Consider the following 19,639-nt stretch of genomic DNA (forward strand, 5'->3'; position numbering starts at 1 on the left):
GCTAAAAGATACACCGGGGTTTGGAAAAATAGGTAATTCCTTAGGTCTGAAATAACTTATCACAACACCAACCTGAAAGAATTATCAGTTTTCATCAAGATTAAAAATGCTAGGAATAGGTAGTCCTCAAAAAAAAAGGTAGATCCTTTCATATACACTGTATTATTGAATAATCAGCAGCAACACTTGGTTATTTCTTATACTCGATGATCTTCCACTGTGATTTGAAAGTCACTCTCTCAACATTGTGAAAGATCTACTGTCTCCTGACCCTAATATGGAGAGATTACTCTTGATGTGCACGTCTTACACTAGAAACACTACTGGGCAGGACAAGAAACCAGGAAGCTCATAATCCTTTCACAGCCATCCACAGTACCCATGCATAGACAATGGTGTGAGGGACACAGATCATTCAAATACCCTGAACACAGGAACTCACACCATCTTCTCCACTCATTTTGGCTAGAGTCTCTCAAGGGCAGTCTGTTTTCATGTTTGTTTTAGATGCTCTTATTTATTATTTTATGTATATGAATGTTTTGCTCTCACCCATGCATGCCTGGTGCTCACAGAGGTCAGAAGAACAACTTTGGAAGCTAAGGCAGGAGGATCATGAGTTCAGTCAAGGCCATTCTAGGTAAATTGTAAATTATTATTATTTTAGTTAAAAGGAAACAAAAGAAGGACAAGGACTGAAGGTTGATTGGTGGGGGGGGGGGGGGGGAGACAGGAACAGTGGGTCAGGTTACAGGCTCTCTCCCTAGACAGGGCTGAGAACAAGGTGTTCAGTGACCTTACAGTTCTCACAGAGTTCATTCTCTCCCTCGGGCAGCTGCAGACCATCTGCTCCTAGACCCAAGACAAGCTTGCATTATTACTTTACTTTATCAGCATCTTGTGACTTTTACATCTAGGCTGGGTTACATGGTATGGAACTTATCCATCTCCCCACCTGCCCTTGAAATCTTGTGAAAGCAAGAAATCCCCTTTTGTTCTTTGGACCTGAATGAAGGTCTACCTTTTCCTTCAAGATCCCACTGTGCTGTAATTCTCTTTGTTCTTTAGACCTGAGGAGAAATGAAGGCTCTGTCCCTTCAGGATCCGATCAACACTATCCTTGACAGCTGTCTCTCATAATGAAGCTCTTATCTGGACCTGAATGCGTGTCCTTCCACTACAGGCTGTGATGCTGAAATTCTTCTAATAAAGCTTATCTGAGGGGTAATTAATCTCTGCCTTCTTTCTTACAAAGCTACCATTATCTACAACAGGCAGGAATGCAGCAATGTAGGTAGAAAAGCAAGCAGGAAGAATTAGAATAAATGTTCTTCAGAGCAAAAAAAAAAAAAAAAAAAAAAAAAAAAAAAAAAAAAAAAGACTCTGCTACTGTCCTACCCAGTCACATAGTGTGATAACAGCAGAAAGCCTGGCTCTCCACTTGTGCCAGAAGGGAAGCCAAACTGCATGGTCTCTGATGTCAATGTCAAAGGATGCAGCCCATCAATCCAGAGAAGCTCTGGCTATGGTGCAGAAGTGGGTCTCTTTATGCCTACTCACCAGACCCCAATTTATTGCCACATAACTTGAGTACATCATCTATTGGAATGTTCACAACACCCACAAAAAGTATTTCTATTAACTCATTTTACAAATCAGGCAGAGATAGGGGCCTGTTATGAGATTAAATCATGGTCCCAATGCCCCAAATTCATGTATTGAAACCCTACTACCAGGAATTCAGATTCTAGTTATAATTATACTTAACAGTCTTTAAGGAAGGAATTAAGTTCAAATGAGATAATTATGATGAGTTCTAACCCAGTCTTACTAGTGATCTTAGAGAAAGAGAAGATTTAGATACAGACATATATAAAGAGAAGACTGCATGAAGACTTAAGGGAAGACGGCAGTTCTAAGCCCAGAATAAAGGCCCAGGACAAACTGACCCTACTGGTCCCCTGGTGTCAAATTTTAGAATCTATAATTATGAGAATGTCCTGTTGTTTAAACTAAGTGTGGTGCTTGATGCTACAAATGCCTGGGCATCCCATAAGACCCAAGGACACAGAGATTAAATGACAGAATTGAAATTCTGTTTTGTGCTAGAGACCTCATAATTAACCACTAACCTCCTACTGCTTCTCAATTCTGCTAAATACCTGAACTTTGGCAGAAGAAATGGGATTCAAAATTAATCGATAGAACTTTGAAACACTGTATGACATGAGTTACAAATTAACTATGCTGCTTAATTAGGCATAGCCAAATATATATATATGCCCCTGTTGCTTTAAATTTCTTAGGACCTTTTCTTCTAAATAAAGAAATCCATTGCTCAATCCATTCAGAAGCTAATCTTGATTCTTAAAAACTGTTCAAGTGCCAAGCAGTGGTGGTGCATGCCTTTAATCCCAGCCAGGCTGATCTCTGTGAGTTCGAGGCCAGCCTGGGCTACCGAGTGAGTTCCAGGAAAGGCACAAAGCTACACAGAGAAACCCTGTCTCAAAAAAAAAAAAAAACTGTTCAAGCATTATTAATAAATTCATAATAGTAAGTCACTTTATATGATGATTTAAGATACTCAAACCTGTCATCACTCCTCCCATTAGAGCTCAGGACAAATACTGGTTGGAAGAATGATCCACACTATTTGAGAATAGTAAATCAACAACAAAAATCTCTTCGTCTATGAGATCATCCTAAGTAACTTCATTACAGAACAGGACAATTCATGTCTTTACTTGTATCATTTATACTAGTAGGGTACAAAAATCTAAAAATATACTATGTGGTAGTAATCTGTCAGAGAAAGCATTCTCTGGAGTCCTTATTTTCCAGCTAACTGCATAACAGTGATACATTCCATTGCAGAAGTCTCAACAGGTCCTTCACTTTCTGTAAATGTCTAAAGTGGGAACAAATTATAGTGACATGAATCCCGTTGGATTATTTTCTGATTCATGCCTTAAACAAAGTTCTAGGAATAATTTACAATGAGATATACACATAGATTATAAAAAAAATCCGCCACTGATAGAAAATGTGTATGCTACACAATCAACTATTATATAAGAGTGGCCTGGATCCTCATCTATCCTACTTTTTATGTCAGGGACTTGTCGAAGGTGTACAAAGTTATGGGTTCAATCCTCAGCACCACATAAACTGGATGTGGTAACACACACCAATAATCCCAGCACTCAGGAGGTGAAAATAGGATCAGAAAGTCAAAGCATCCTGGGCTATATAATTACTTAGGAGCCAGACTGGGTTTTATATGATATATTCTCAAAAAATAAAGAAAAAAACGTTTCCAGCTCAGTCTGTTTGGTTCCAGAGTGTTGTTCTCCAAGCAGAAACACAGTCTTTACATCACAGAAAGAAAAAAGGTACCTCAATCCTCTAGAGAAGAGTAAGAGTCCAGTGCTTCAAGGAAAGAGTGTGGAGGCAAGAGAGATGTCCATCCTTCAGCATCAAATAAGGAATGGAGGAGTTAGCAGGAACCAGAGCACACATGGCCAGAATGCACCCCAAAGATGGAGATGGAGGATATAGTTCTAAGAGTACCAGAAGCCACTGAAAGAAGCAGGGGAGAGACAGCACAATCAGAATAGTCTATTGAATACTGCCATTGTCTTAGGGTTTCTACTGCTGCAACCAAACACAGTGACCAAAAAGCAAGTCAGGGAGGAAAAGGTTCAATTGGCTTACACTTCAACATTGCTGTTTATCACTGAAGGATGTCAAGACAGGAACTCAAACAAGGCAAGATCCCGGAGGCAGGAGCTGACGCAGAGGTTGTGGAGAGGTGCTGCCTACTGGCTTGCTTCCCCTGGCTTGCTCAACCCACCTTCTTATAGAACCCAGGACTAGCAGCCCAGGGATGGTACCACCCACAATCAGCTGGGACCTCCCTCACTGATCACTAAATGAGAAAATGCCTTACAGCTTTATCTCATGGAGGCATTTCTTCAGTTGAAGCTCCTTCCTCTCTGATGACTAGCCTGTTTCAAGTTGAACCACAAAACCAATCAGTATACCTACCTTCACATAGTTCTGTTTGAAGCAGAAATTAATATAAACACAAAGATCATTAATTACATGGCCCACCAAGATGAGCCACTCCAGGGAGTTGGGCTTTCCTGGCTTTGTTTTGTATTAAACCAAGGTCTCATCCAGGGCCCCCTGCCCAGATATATCTCTGGCAGTTAAAATTCCAGATGTGTTGTGACACATTTTAAATACCTAAGTACTTATCTGGGCCTCATTCTCCAAAAAAAATTTAATATGCAAAGTTACTGGAAGATAAGAAAATTAACTAGAGTCACTCAAGTAGGAAGAATTCAGATTGTAAATGACTTCCTACTCAAAACCACTGACTTTAGTATTGGGAGTTTGCCAATGAAAACAGTAAAATAGAAAAAACAGAAGGCAATATGCTACAGGTTTAGAGGAGGCACTGGTATCTTCTGATGTCATGATGAACAGTATGCAGCATGTGCAATAGAGCCCAGTGAGACTTGAATTCATCCTCCACCACCATAGCTTTATAAGCAAGAGCCAACACCTAATCTCTCTTACTTCAGCTCCCTCAACCACACAGTGGGACAGTGGGTTTAACAGTAGAACTGACACTTATGTGTGCTGTACAGTCAAGCCTTTACTGAAGTTCACAATGTAAATATTCTGTTTCCTGCTCCTGGTTAATAAAATAACTAGATTTAAACAACAGAAGGAGACAGACAGCTCCTTCAGGGCATTATAGGCATCAAGCACAGAGGGCAGGAAGAGGCTGTCCTGGCCCTGAGCAACTGAGTATTCAGTCCTCTGCCTTCAGTGATTCAGTAAATTTAAACAGTACTCACACTGTTTAAATTTACAAGTTATGTTTTAATTAAGTGGTAATGCATTTATATTCTGCAATAAACCCTTCTAACACCAAAAAACTAACTAAAACAAACAAAAGGTTTAATCTCTTTACTGGCTGGTTTTGTGTGTCAACTTGACATGAGTTAGAGTCATCAGAGGAATTAGTCTCAGCTGAGGAACTGCCTCGTTGAGATCCAGCTGTAAGGCATTTTCTCATTTAGTGATCAATGGGGGAGGATCCAGCCCCTGGTGGGTAGTGCCATCCCTGGACTGCTGGTCCTGAATTCTATAAGAAAGAAGGTGGGTTCAGCAAACCCTGGGAAGCAAGCCAGTAAGCAACACCCCTGCATGGCCTCTACATCAGCTTTTGCCTCCGGAATCCTGACCTGTTTGAGTTCTTGTCCTGACTTCCTTCAATGATGAACAGCAATGCTCAAGTGTAAGTCCAAGTAACTTTTTCTCTCCAACTTGCTTTTTGGTCATGGTGTTTTGTCGCAGGAATAGAAACTCTAACTAAGACAATCTTTTAATAAAAATAAATAAATAAATAGCATCATCAAACTTCCCTTTTTCCAAAAAATTGATAAAGTCCTAACTGTTCATCAGCTTTACTGTCACAACAAAGAAGAGGATGGAGTGATTAACTAAATCATGGAGGTAATGCTGGTGCCAAAAAGGGTCATTGAGGACAGCTAGAAAAACAATAGACTTAGTCAATAATAACAGGCAGATGAATATCACTCATCAAATGGAACATATTATGTCCAAGCAGGATGAATAGAAGGGAAAGCAGATGTGTGCTATATAGAAACTACTCTTTCCATGTTTTTGCTATGTCTGAAGACTCCCGGGGAAAAAAATGTGCATTTTAAAACAAAACCTGAGTCAAAACCTCAGTTATTCTCCACAACAATGTCCTGTGGTGGTATCTTTAATGACATGAAAAGTAGAGATGTAAATCTGAAGAAGCAATATTATCTAAGTCTTAGAGGTTCACTGATAAATTCCCTACAAAGTATGACTATTCCACAAGATCAAGGGACTGCCACTCTTGATTCCACACATTTCTGGTTTCAGATGTTCTTGTACAGATGCAAAGAATGAGGTGAAAACTATTAATGTGCTCTCCAGAAAGAGACAAAACTTCACAGAAGTCAATGAGCTTGTTTTCTGGAGGCATAAAATGTTTCAAAAACTCATTCCAAATGTGTGCTAATTCCAAAATGGATTTATCTTTTCCATCCACTGAATGGAATTAAAGCAAAGTGTTCAGAAGTTCATTATGTCAAAGGGAAACATCCAACCTCATGAAAAATGCTGCTGTGGTGATGGATGGCTCATAGTTGAAGGAAACAACTTACTCCCACAGTGGTCCTCTCACCTACACACACACACACACACACACACACACACACACACACACAAAATAATAATAATAATAATAATAATAATAATTAATAAAATATTTTTAGTAAATTAAGAAATCAATGGGGAAAGATATAGTCTTTATCTGTATCCTTATTTTTCAAAAGACAGGACTGCATTCATTTTCATAAATTGATAGTATTCCACTACATATACATATCATATTTTTACATTAGCTAGGGATTGATGGACATCTAGGTTCATTAAAAACCCCTGATATTATGGATAGTATTATAATAAACACAGGTTGAGGAGGGTGCAAAAAGTGAGTGCCAGAAGATGGTTGAAAAACTGGTACTCACATAGATAAAAGTGGATATTTCTAATGTTCTATAGCAAAACAGGAGGTTATCGCTCAGGACAAACTGTTAGGGAATTTATGAGTAACCTGAAAAGAGGAACGTGAAGGCTCCCAACACAAAGTAATGGAAAGAAGATGGAAATGCTCCCTCTAATTTGATCAGCACACAGAGCATGCGGGTGTTAAAATTATCACACTCCTGAGTGTTGACCAACTCTTCTAATATTTAAGGAGACTGAATTATTAACTGCCTGATTTGATCATTATATACTATACATATGTTTTATGTGTTCTAAGTTAGCAAGCTTTACCCCACAAATGCATCCAATTAACAAAATTACTAATGAAGACAAGATCTCTGTGAAGTAGAAATGTACCTGGAGGTGATGCTGTACAAGTTGTAACCAGGCAGTCTGGATATTCTACCTGAAGAGAACACAGACTCAGAGTTTTTACTCTTCACACACAATAATAGGATCAAAGTGTGACCCTTTTTTAGTCAGTGGACTGACCTTTGTTTGGGACCTATTTGCATCTTTGAAGAATAACCCAGTAATCCAGCTTAGATAGCATCTATTTCTGTAGAGTCTCCTAAGCTTTATTATATTTTTTTCAAAAGTAGTTGAAAAGCATTAATCAATTTTAAAATCTTGAGCAAACTGGAAACAAAAGGAGAGTAAAGAACTAAACATACTAATGAGGGGAGCTTGTTGATGAAATTTAATTCTGAAGTTCAGTCTTTAAATTTGAACATATCTCAACTGATGTTTTGATGGGTCTCCTTATTTTTCACTGATTTGTTTTATATTCAGTTATATTCCATAACAGAGTAGAATAAACCTAAGATATCAACAATTTTGAAGAATCTAAGTATGATTAAACCTAAGAATAATAAGTGAAGACACTTTCCTTAACCAGTCTTGTCTTACAGAAGTTAAAATAAGTAAATGTTTATCAAAAAAGGACTTTGAAGGACAGCAAAAACTGCCACAGTGGCAACCAGGGGTCCCCGTGCACGTACATGTCACCACAGGTTTTCAGACCAAAAGAAAAAAAGTGCTAAAAGCATGCTCATTTCTTCTGCAATTGCACTTCAACAGGAGTGCTCTTTAGTCAAAAACAGTCTCATCTGCAGAGAGCAGGCAACTGCTAATGTCTGCAAATTTTAATTTAATAATCACAGTAACAGTAATAATCATAATTATGTAGCTATCAACACTGCAAGCAGTACTATGAAAACAGCACAGCAGAACAGGATCACACTGAAGAAGACCCTCTATGGTGATATTTTATTTGTACTGAAATGTGATTTTATTTGTATGTTAATAAATAAAGTTGCCTGGGGGTCAGAGCTAATAGTAAGCCATAGCGGAGCTGGGCTTTCATGGTGCATGCCTTTAATCCCAGCACTTGGTAGGCAGAGCTAGGTAGATCTCTGTGTGTTCAAGGATACAACCAGCATTGGAGACACATGCCTTTAATCTCAATACCAACCATAGAAGACCTGGAGGTCTGTACAGACAGGCAGTGACAAGGCGGTCATGTGGTTGGGTTTACAACCAATGAGAAGGCAGAACAGAAAGTCTATATAAAGACAAACACACAGGAAGTAGTAGGTCTCTCTTGGCTGAAGAGGCTAGCTGCAGCAGACGGGTAAGGCTCTTAGCTCTGATCTCTTGGCTTTCTTCTTTGCATTGGTTCTGTGTTTCTTATTTAGTAAGACGGTTGGTTACATCTACAACCCTCCTCCACAGAGAATGAGACTCAAACATGGGGAAGGACATCCAGAGTTTACATGGCTGAGATGCCTCCATCCTGAGCACCTGGGATTACACACACCTGCACTACCCTGGATGTCTTTATATATGTCAGAAATAACATTCTTTTAAGAAACACTTTGAATAGAACCATTTTATAAAACTGACTACAATAAGAAAAATTTGTCAGATTAGAAAACAGTATTCCAATAAAATCATATTATATAAAGCATATTAGCTAACCTCATTTTCAGTATCTTGCCACAGTCACAGCAAGCAAACATAATTTCTGCACCACATGATCAGGTTTTGAATAAACCAGGTTCTGCCCATATAGTGGAGAGGTAGACCTCAACCAAACAGCCAAAGCCTTTAACACACACTGCTGACCTCCAGATAAGACAGAATCACACTGTTGACCTTCATTCCTCCCAGAGTCTCCTTCCGGGTCTCCAGCCTTCCACCCAGACTCAAGCAGTTTGGACCTGCTTCTATAACAAGTGAATTCTTGAAAATCATCCAGACTCCTCACTAGGCCAGAACAGGAAATGTAGACAAGAGTATATTTACTCATACACAGGTTCTACTTCTCCCTAAAGACTCTAATATTAAAGTAGCATACGTCACTGAATGCTGTGTGGGGCTTAACTTCACAGAAACAAATTCACCAGCTTCTCGGGGCATGGTTATATTAACCACAGGACTGGAATCAAACCTCAGTTTTCAAAAGTTCCTATTTTAATTTTAGCTACTCTACCAACCTGGATAACAGGTTTGCAACCTTTAACCTAAAGTCACCTCACTGTAACCTTGCAAGAGAGAGGCGATGCACTGATCTTTTACATCAACACAAAACCCTCACATTTTCACTCAGAATCAATCAAACGCTCTGTCTGTAAGCCTAATTTCAAGCCTCATATGAGTCTATATCCAATCTTAGGACTACTCTGCTGTAATGCATGCATGCATGCATGGTCCTTTGACATCAGTTAACTCTTTGCTGAAGTGTGCAACACACATACACACACAGAGGGGGTGTGGAAGGAGAAGGAGAGAGAAAGAAAGATTCTGGCTGTTAATGTTTTTATGCCTTGAGTGGTATCCACAGAAAGCAAGCCACATATAGCTATAAGTAGTAGTGTATGGATGAAGGCCACACTGGATGACACCTTTTGAGCCATAGTTTTCTACTTGCCATGACTAAGCAGCCACAATCCCACACTTCCTTCCTTCAATCTTTCTTCACCTTAAAAAAAAGAAAAAGAAAATAGACAGCAAAATCTTATATTTTCATTTTTATTCAAACATCTATAGGTTTTTAGAATACTGAATTTTGAATTTTAAGCAACTAACATGACTTTTTATCGTGTAGTCTTTCTTTTAGATTGTCACTAAACAGTATTTGAGTATTCTGGTTACAGAAGTGTACAGACAGCCTGAGGCAGAGGTAGGATAGAAAAACAGGAGAAAACATTGAGACATGGGAACGAAAAGGAGCTCCTCATCTTGGAGTCTGGTTGAAGTCTCTCATTACCTGAGAATCAGAAAATCCAATGCAGATGACTCTATCTTCTACCTGCCCTGCATCAGCATTTCATGGAGCCGGATCATGAACTCCAGAATCACCCACAAAATCTGATAAGCCCCATACAAACTTCTGAAGATATTTACAGAAATCTTCTAAGCCCACAGAAGGTTTAATCCTGGGTTAAGATTTCGTACCTATCCCTAACCATGATGAGATGACTTCTGACACCCCATTCCCACACCAATGCACAGTGGCCAGAAGAATGAACAACAAACACAATTTTGTTGGACCACGAACTGAAAATATGGAGTAACTGTAAACAAGAATCCAAACAAGCACTCAACAAATGTGAGACTAGACATCCAGACCAGAAAACACTATCAATAACCAAATTCTAGATGCCTAAGACCCATCACAAAAAGTCAAACAACATGAATAAACAAGACAACATGTCTCCTCCAGAAACTAGCAACCTCATTAAAATATTCTCTGAAAAAAGCAACTTCTAGATAATTATTACTTCTAGGACAATTATTACAAGACAGTGACTATAAATATGTACAAAGACATAGACTCAAACTGGAGCCTAACTAGAAGCATCACCCCAAAAGATGAGCATTCATGGTACAATATACTGCATGTTACCGAAGGAAAAAGGTAATTATCAGTATCACCCAGCTACAAGCCCTGTGACCTACAGTGGTGACCTGCCTGCGATATACTGGCACAACAGTGGCACAAGCACTTTTTATTAAACTTAAGGCCCACTCTTTAAGATGTACCCCTACCTGACACTGCTGAAGTGGCCGAGAATCTGAGACTCTGGCAGGTAACTGGGGCCTAATGGAAAGCCTACTACTACAATTACTCCTTTAAAGGAGCATAGCGAAAAGATGACTCTTAATGACACACTGCTAGACCCATAAATCAGTGCCTCGCTCAACCCACATCAGAGACGCTTCTTCTTACATAGATGAGGACTGACACAGAGAGCCACAACAAGCCAATGTACAGAGTGAGCAACTTTGAAACATCCAGTCCTAAATGGGATGGTTTCATCAAATCCCTCCCTTCAAGGTCTAGGGAGCCATGAAGAAGAGGAGGCAGAAATATAGTAAGAGCCAAGCAAACGAAGCCTTCTGGACACAACAGGACTGACATACAAACTCAGAGACTGTGGCAGCATGGACAAGACCTGCTAGACAGGGTCCCAGTACTGAGAGTGGTATGTGGGCACAGGGTCCAACCCCTAACCAAAAAGCTATCTACAATCCATACCCACTGGCAAAAGGAAAATTAGTTTTCTCCAATGGAGTCTCACGGAATATATTAGCCACACTTCAAGGAAAGGCCCCATGTCCATGAGTAGTTGGCCAAAACAAAACGAACCCAGTGGTATTTTTGTGGACTTTTTGTTTTATTTTGCTTTGTTTTTACATTGTTTTTTAATCTCATGGATCTTTTGTTTATTTTGATATTTATTTTAATGGAGTATTTTTATGTTTCTTGATTTTTTTTCTTGCTGTTTTGTTTCTTTTCTGTTTTTTTAGAGAGAGGGAGAAAGTTGAGTAGGTAGGAAAGTGGGAAAGATCTGGGAGGAATTAGGGAAGAGGAAATGATCAAAATATATTGCATGAAAAAAATTTCAATAAAGTAATTAAAAAGAGAGAAATAGTAAAAACAATATCCAATACTATGAAAGAGGATATGAACAAATGCCTAAATAAGGCCTGTGAAAACAAACAGTTGAAGGAAATAATACAAGCAATTCAAGAGCAAGGCACTGCAAACTGCCTGAAGGTGACCATCGTTCATTACAGCAGTAAAATGAACATGTCTCCATGGAGATGTATGATGCTAATGAGATGATACTCCAAGGGTCCCTCAAATTTTGGAGGTTATGGCCATTGCTACTGGTTGCTCACCATAACTGGGTGATCCTGTTGCTGAAGACAACACACATTTGGTCACAGAATACAAAGAAACCATGCTAGAACTGACCTGAAAGCTTTCTACAGATTTCATTCCGGCCTCTGGGGGAGAAAAGTCAGCTATAGTCTTCCCCAGATTTATCCCCTGTGGTCTAGAACACCAACTTGCTTGCAAGAGATGCTTATTGGTGAAACAATGGCACAAGTATCTGAAGGGAATCAGCAACTGATTTCTGATCAGACCTGAAGCCCATCCCTAATAAAAGAATCAATGCCCTAAACCTTCTCAAACAGCACACCCAGCTGGAGACCAAGTGTTCAAACAGCTATGTACATGGCCAAAGGCCCATGGCTGGGGCCGTGACAGGCACTAGGGGCAAACCTACTTCTGTTGTTCTGTGTAGTAGTTTGAATGATAAGTTCCCTACAGGAACAGCTATTTGAATAATTGGTCCCCAGTTGGTAGCACTGTTTGAGTAGGTTTAAGAGGTGTGGTCTTGCCGGAGAAAGTAGGTCACTCAGGACCAACTTTGTCGTTTCAAAACTACCCACCCTTACCAGTTGTCCTTTCTCTGGTTGGTTCAAGACAAGAGGCCTCAGCTTTTACCCTGGCTACCATTTCTGCTGCTTGCTTTGCAGCCATGATAGACTCTGGAACCAAATAATCTCTTCTCTTGGGAGCCAGGCTGATTCAAGTCTTTCTCAGAGGCCTTGATAAAAGAACAAATAGAACGCTAGTTCTGTGCTCTTGCCCAGGGGCAGACTTAGCAATGTCTAGAATAGGGCTGGGGCCAGGGCCTCAAAGAAGTTACGGTTTCAGTCCCTGGGAACCTGAATTTTTTCCCTGATAAGAATGAAGTTACCAGTTCCAAAGCCATTGTGTTCCTGATTTGGTGATACACATGAGATCCTGTGTTCCTTTTGTACAGCATTGCTTGATTAGCTTCCTGTGAGTCTGTCCCACTTTTTTCCCCTGAAGACTGTATAGACGTTGCTATATTTCTTAATAAACTTGCTTGATATAAGCCATCAACTTATGCAAGATCTCCTGTTCATAACTTTCTTATCTTCTTTATTTTCTCATCCCCAGCCCTCTCCCTTAAGAACTTGTCCCTGAAGAACAACCTGCTGGTCCAGGTCACACTTTCTTCTATAAGTCGCCTTAGTCATGGTATGCTTTATCACTATAATAGAAAAGCAACCAATACAGTTATCTTCCTCCCTCTCTTTCTAAGTACTGCCCTCCTCCTTCCCCAGATAAAGTCTTGAATCATTCCTGTTACCTTTCTATTGTTGTACTAGAGCACCATGCCCAAGACGTTTTATAGATGGAAGAGTTTATTTGTGCATGTGGTTTCAGAGAGTTAGAGTTCATGATGTCAGAGCAGAGGAGGTAGGCAAGGCAGCTGGAAAAGCCTGCTGAAAACTCACATCTTGAATCCCAAGCAGGAAGCCTCAAGAATAAACTCAAAATGGCAAGGGTCTCCAAACTCTCAAAGCTTGCCTCCAATGACATACCTTCTTCAACAAGGTCACACTTCCTAAACCTCCCAACCAGCACCACCAACTGAGGACTAAGTATTCAGAGACCAATATAATGGGACATCTTAATCAAACCACCAAAGTTACAAATACATTTTGCTAAATGGAGTATTGTCAAACTGCCTCTCAAATATTTATCTTTATATTCATAGATTAGTGCTGTCCTCAGCCTTGATTAAAGAAGCTTCTCTATGCAGTGACTAGTTGTTAATGTAGATTCACACTTGGTCAAGGTGCTAAGAAAAGCGAAATGTTGAGTACTCAGCATTAAATGAGACACCAACATTTCCCCTTCCAAAGTTCAGTACACAACACTTAAAAGAAGACAAAAGAATATAAGAGTTTAACTATAGGAAAATGGGTCACAGAGTAGTGTTTTATGAGCATGACATGGTTATGGCACTCAAATTCACAGCAGCATAGTTCCTACACAATACTGGCCAGTAAACATATAGTCATAGGTGCAAAGGGACTCGTAGGGGTTTATAGGACTTCACTCTGACTAGGGGACCAATGACAGTTGAGGGTTATGGGGGAGGGGCAGGGGAGTAAGAGGAGACAAGACATCATCGTCTTCGGTGATATAGCCACTGGTAAGTTACTCATGCTCCGGTGGAGAGCTGTCCTGGTAGGTGATTTTCTTTGTCTTGGCTTAAGTTTTGTTTGTTTTTATTTGTTTGTTTGTTAGGTTGGTTGGTTTTTGTTTTTGTCAACTTGACACAATCCAGAGCTAACTGAGAAGAGGGAATCACAGAAGAAAATGCTTCCATAGACTAGCCTATAGGAAAGACAGTGGGACATTTTCTTAACTGGCAATTGATGTGGGAGAGCCCAGCCCTCTGTGGAGGGTGTCACCCCTAGGGTTTGAAGTGTATATGAAAGCAGGCTGAGCAAGCCAGTAGAGTGAGCCAGTAAGCAGCACTCTTCCATGGCTCCTGGTCCAGTTACTGCCTCCAGGCTCCTGCCTTGAGCTCCTTCCCTGACTTGCCTCAGTGATGGACTGTAGCTTAAGAAGTGTAAGATGAAATGAACCTTTCCTCCCCAAGTTACTTTTGGATTTTTATCCCAGCAAACAGAAAAGGCCATAGCTTCACATCCATTCCCAGATGAGTATCCCTGGTTAAACCGAGTGGATCACAAAGCAAAAATAAATACCTGAAAGTGGTATGGAGATATGATAGGAGGGGGAGAGAATGAGTGGGGGAGGATAAGATAGGTCAGAGGAAATAGTGTGACTAGAGTGTATTATATAAATGTATGAATTTGTCAAAGAATCAGTCAATTTAAACAAAAAGGACATGTAACACAACTTGAACAAGAAAGCTTAACCTGTACTAATGACTCCCAAAGCCCGAAAAAATCTAAGATAAAAGCCTCAATTCTTTACATAACGGTCACTGAGCTTCTAAACTTTCTGCTCTTGACTTACTTCCTCCCCTGGAAGTATGTCTTTTTCTAATAAACTGTTTCTGTTTCTGCTACTACCTACCTATCTCTGGTCAATTTCTTTCTCTGCAAAACAGGAACCAAGAATCTTCCTGAGGTGTCTACTTCATTCAGTATGGACCAATATCATAAGAAATTTAAAAAGCAGTGGTGGGCTCTACCCAAAGAATGGTGAAAACTAGCCTGGGATCATTTCTGTTTACATATGCAAGAGCCAAGAACTCAATCAACAAAACTCCTTTTCGCCAATATAATGACCCAGGCTCCAGGAATTTTCTAGGCTGCATTCTAAGTCTGCTCTATACCTGGACATCACATCCTAGCCATTTCTCTCCCTACCTCTAGAACCTCCCTTGACCTAGCACCGCTCTCCTTACTAAACTCTTTCATAAGCGCTTGCTTCACTCTGCTTCCTGTTCTAGTTTCACTGCTAGGAGACCATATTTTAGCTTTATATCTGCCAGATGCAAGGTTACAGGACACAAGCTTCCAGAATGTAAGGAAAACAGTTCTTCAGTTTCCTAAGAGGAAACAAACTCATGCATGTATTAACCCACATCACAAAGGCCATTTACATTCCTTAACAGTACAATTTAATTTCTTTTCTAATCTCAAAATTATTGTGGATTGTGGAGTTTAAACCAAAAATGACTTAATATTTAGCTTAAATGTAAAACATTTGTAAATGTAAAATCAGTAAGCATTTGCTGAAATGTAAAAGTAGTCAGCACTACCATGTTTTACCTCTACAGGAAGGACATTCTTATATCTAGTGTATTTTTGTTTTAAGACAGGCATGGAGATGTACACCATCAAATAAGACAGAGTATTAGTTTGGGAACAAGCTAGAATGCCTCATCTTCCTGGAAGGTTCATTATTCATGCAGAAGAAAACAGTATTTTATATCAAATCAACCCTAATATGTCACATAATAAAATGAACAAGTACCATTTTACTTAAAGATTAGAAAATTCAAGACTTTGGGGCTGGAGAGATGGCTCAGCAGATAAGAGCACTGGCTGCTCTTCCAGGAACTGAGTTTGGTTCCCAGCACCCACATCAGGCAGCTCACAACTATCTCTAACACACCTGAAGTCTCTGAGGAGACCTGCACATACCCACAGACAGATACAAATAACTAAAAATAAAATAAATCATTTTTTTAATCCTAAAGACAACAAAGAAAATTCTCAGAGACAGCAGTCAACAATTTGTGGTTTCCTGCAAATAGCCCAGCGGTCTTCACATACTATTTAAAGAAATATTTGAGACATTGAATAAAATATTTAAAGAAATATTTATATGAACTTGTTATCCTTCCTTTTCTTTTTCTCCAGGGGTGTGAAACAATGCCTAAGGTAGTATTTGGCATCTATGGGGCATTCAAAAGCTTTTGTAGCATGAATTTGCCCATATTAATGCAGCAGAATTTCAATAACAAAAAGCTGTGGGGTTTTTTGTTTTGTTGTGCTTTTTAATCAAGAATAGATGGAAGAAAGCAAAAAAAGTGAACCACTGTATGAGGAAGTAGAGTGCCAGCACTCCAACTTACCAAAACAGTTTATTGCTGCCATGGCAACAATCAGGTGGCTCAACTCAATTTGGTTCTTTTTCCCCTTGAACAACACAGAAAGGCAAACATTGTACTTGTTAACTTTCCATAAGAAGGGCTTAGGTCAGAAGTTTGTCAGGTGACACTGATACCTTTAATGACCTTTGACAGCCTTTGGAAAGGATGATGATAATCATCCACTAGTTAGGGTAAGTCCTGGTTTGTCAACTGATTGTAGAAAAGTCAATATAATCATTGAGAGATTAAGTGTCATATGTCTGCTGCTGAAATCTAATCAGGAAAAAAGGAGCATGATCATACCTACACACAGACAGTATCTCTCCCTACTTCGTTCTTAAATCGTTAATTTAAAAACAAAAATAACCAGATGTGCTGGAAAGATGGCTTAAAGAAAAGCCATAGTCTGCATCAACAGTGTTTAATTTTTTTTTCTCCTTCCCCGGGTGAGACACTGTGGAGTTTGTTTTTCCCCCACGTGTATGCAAGGGATTAGCCCTCACACCCAGTTTCTCAAATAATGTCACAGTGAGTCACTCAACCTCCCTGCACAAAATTCCTTTATCAACCAGAGAAACTGGGATGACAAAGCATGTGTTGTGGAGCAATCTGAAGGAGCACGACACCTCCTTTCTCTGAGACCTAAGTCTTAGATACAGAAATTGACACTTAAAATGCAGCCTTTCAGGTCTTAATAACAGCATCCAGTGCTCAGTGAGACTGCAGCTAAATTATAAACACAAAGCTGGAAAAACTTCCAGAGAAAAGCAGAAATGTAGTGTGAGGAGAGTGAAGGTCTGATCCTGAAATCGCCCTGTAGTCCTCCCCTCATTGAGAATAAAGTTAATAACTTGACAATCAGTTATTCTTATTAAAGTAAAGTCAGAGAATATATGGTGTGACTGTCTCATTTTACTTACTGAATAAAAACAATTTTCAGCATAGAAGTCCTGGGATCAATTTTCTGACTTTAATTAACTGGGCAAGGCCCTTGAGGCTCCTGAATTTAAATTTCTAGGATTCTTTCTTGTTCAGTCAGAAAAAAATAAACCTACTTCCCAAGGCATCCTTAAAATAAAACGAGTGGGGTAGTGCACATCAATGAGAATGTGTATCCAGTGGTACTGCAGCTTCGTTTTCGGCCTTAGCAAACAACAAATGCACAACTTTTATATAGTATGCCAAGCTGGCAAACTGCCTAGGCTAGCCTCTGAGTGCAGCTGGGAAGCAGCAGTAGGGTGACCCGTCAGGCCAGGTGAGCCACCAAGAGTGTGCCCGCCCGCCTTGGCCGCTTCAGAGGGAGGCTACAGGTGTCAGTCACCAGGGTCCTTTCAGGAAGTGCTCAAACCTCACTCAGGGAACTTCTTCCCTACCAGTAACACCAGATCTCTTTTCCTTTTCGGAAAAGTCACCACCAGTTGTTGAGCAGAAAAAGCAACTCACAGATTTCGTATCCCGATTGCATAGAGCCCGCCTCCAGCGCTCGCAGGACCACGCACCTGGGAATGAGTCGGGCCTCGTCTCCTAGGCGCTCGTGGAAGTCCCGCCACGCTGGACCCGGGCTCTCCGGTTCTGCTGCGTCCCAGGCGCCCTGGGACTCCGCACTGTCCCGGCCAAACGCTCCGCGGAAGCCGCGCGCGAACTCCGGGAAGGTGATGGCACCATCGCGGTCGGTGTCGAGCCCCAGGAACACTGCCTCCGCTTCGGCCTCAGCCACGTGCAGCTCGGCGCACAGCGCGCCGAACTCGGCACGCTCCAGGCGCCCGGAGCCCCTCGTGTCGTAGGCGGCGAAGACCGAGCGCAGCCGCGCCAGCTCCTCGGGGTCCGCGTCCGCCTCCATGGCGCCGCTGGCCACCGCCGGGCTCCGGGCTCCAGGGCTCGGCCAGAGGAGCAGGTCGGGCCGGTTCTGCCACCTGCCCACCTGCCGCGGGCGGGGATGTCCGGGTGAGGCGGGGCGCAGGCAGAAAGAGGTGCTTGCCTCCAGCTGCAGCCGCCAGATTGCTGCCCCGAGCTACCGAGTGCCACTTGGCACCTCCCAACCGGTCGGCTCCACCTATGGTGGAGCAAAGACACAGCTTGGCTCCCAGGCTTTCATCTGCAGCAGCTGGACGGTCTTTCTGTTCGGCTTTGGGAGACTTAGCAGGAACTAGGGGCACTCTGCCCAGATCGTAAAGGCCTGTTACTCAGTTTCTCCTTTTCTGAACCATGAATATGGATTCTGCTTGCCTGCCTGTGGAGTGCTAATTCCCTGACAAAAGGGGAAAAGGTGGGTAGGGATAAGTTCCAAAGAGGCCAAAGTTATTGGCATTGTATTTATTTTCTCTTAATTCCAGACACATGATAACTTTGCCTATACACAACTTTACTTTTTAAAAATTAAAGAAGAAAGGACCATAAGACCTTTCTCTAATTTTACGGAAATTGGAATTGTCACATTGATCTTCCATATGCCTAAATTGAAACAATTTTTGTCACTCCGTGACTCCTCGGCTTTAGAGAAAACTAATACCAAAATCACTTAGAACTAGCATTCTTTTTTTTTCCTTACTTTCTTACTTTCTTTTTTGCTTTTCGAGAATCTCTCCGTTAACAGTCCTAGATGTCCTGGAACTTGACTTGTAGACCAGGTGGCCTCGAACTCACAGATAGCCACCTGCCTTTGCCTCCCAAGTGCTGGGATTAAAGGCATGGGCCACCACGACCGGTTTCTTTTTAAGTTTTTATTGAAAAAAAAAATGTTATATAATACATTTTTTATCATGTTTTCCCCTACCCCAACTTCTCCCCTACTCTCCCCTCCTCACCCCCTTCCACATCCAACTTTATGCTTTCTCTCTGTGTCTCTCAAGAAACAAAACAACCAAACAAAACATTCAAACAAAGGAACAAAAAATAGTAAGGAAAAAAAAATACTAAAACACAACAAAAAGCCTGGGGCAGGGCAGGGGGCATGGAGTTTGTTTTGTGCTGACCAAGTACTCCTGGGCATGTGGCCTGCACTGCAGTGTGGTTGATATACCCAGTGACACTCCGTGGGAGCAAACTGAGTTTCCATCTGCCACCAGCTAGCAATTGCATACGGTTTCTTGATTAGGGGTGGGACTTTGCACCCACTTCTGCTTTACAGTGTTGCGATTTCGTCGGACATGAACATGGCTGCCACAGTCTTGTTAGTTCATTTGCGCATCAGTCCTATTGTGTCTGGAACACATTGTTGCCTTGGAGTCATCTACTACCCCTTACAATCTTTGTGCCACCACCTCCAC

The 19,639-nt window shown here is 41.0% G+C and overlaps 1 protein-coding gene across 1 annotated transcript in view; it reads right to left on the reverse strand.

Moving 5' to 3' along the window:
* Positions 1-18,213, reverse strand: part of Rasef (RAS and EF-hand domain containing) — a 68,059-nt gene extending 49,846 nt beyond the window's left edge. Inside the window, exon 1 of the mRNA XM_059254476.1 lies at positions 17,873-18,213. Coding sequence (XP_059110459.1) covers positions 17,873-18,213 — 341 coding nt within the window. The remainder of the gene's footprint in view (positions 1-17,872) is intronic.
* Between the last annotated feature and the right edge of the window lie 1,426 nt (positions 18,214-19,639).

Source organism: Peromyscus eremicus, chromosome 2 (genome assembly GCF_949786415.1).
Source record: "Peromyscus eremicus chromosome 2, PerEre_H2_v1, whole genome shotgun sequence".
Taxonomy (NCBI): Eukaryota; Metazoa; Chordata; class Mammalia; order Rodentia; family Cricetidae; genus Peromyscus; species Peromyscus eremicus.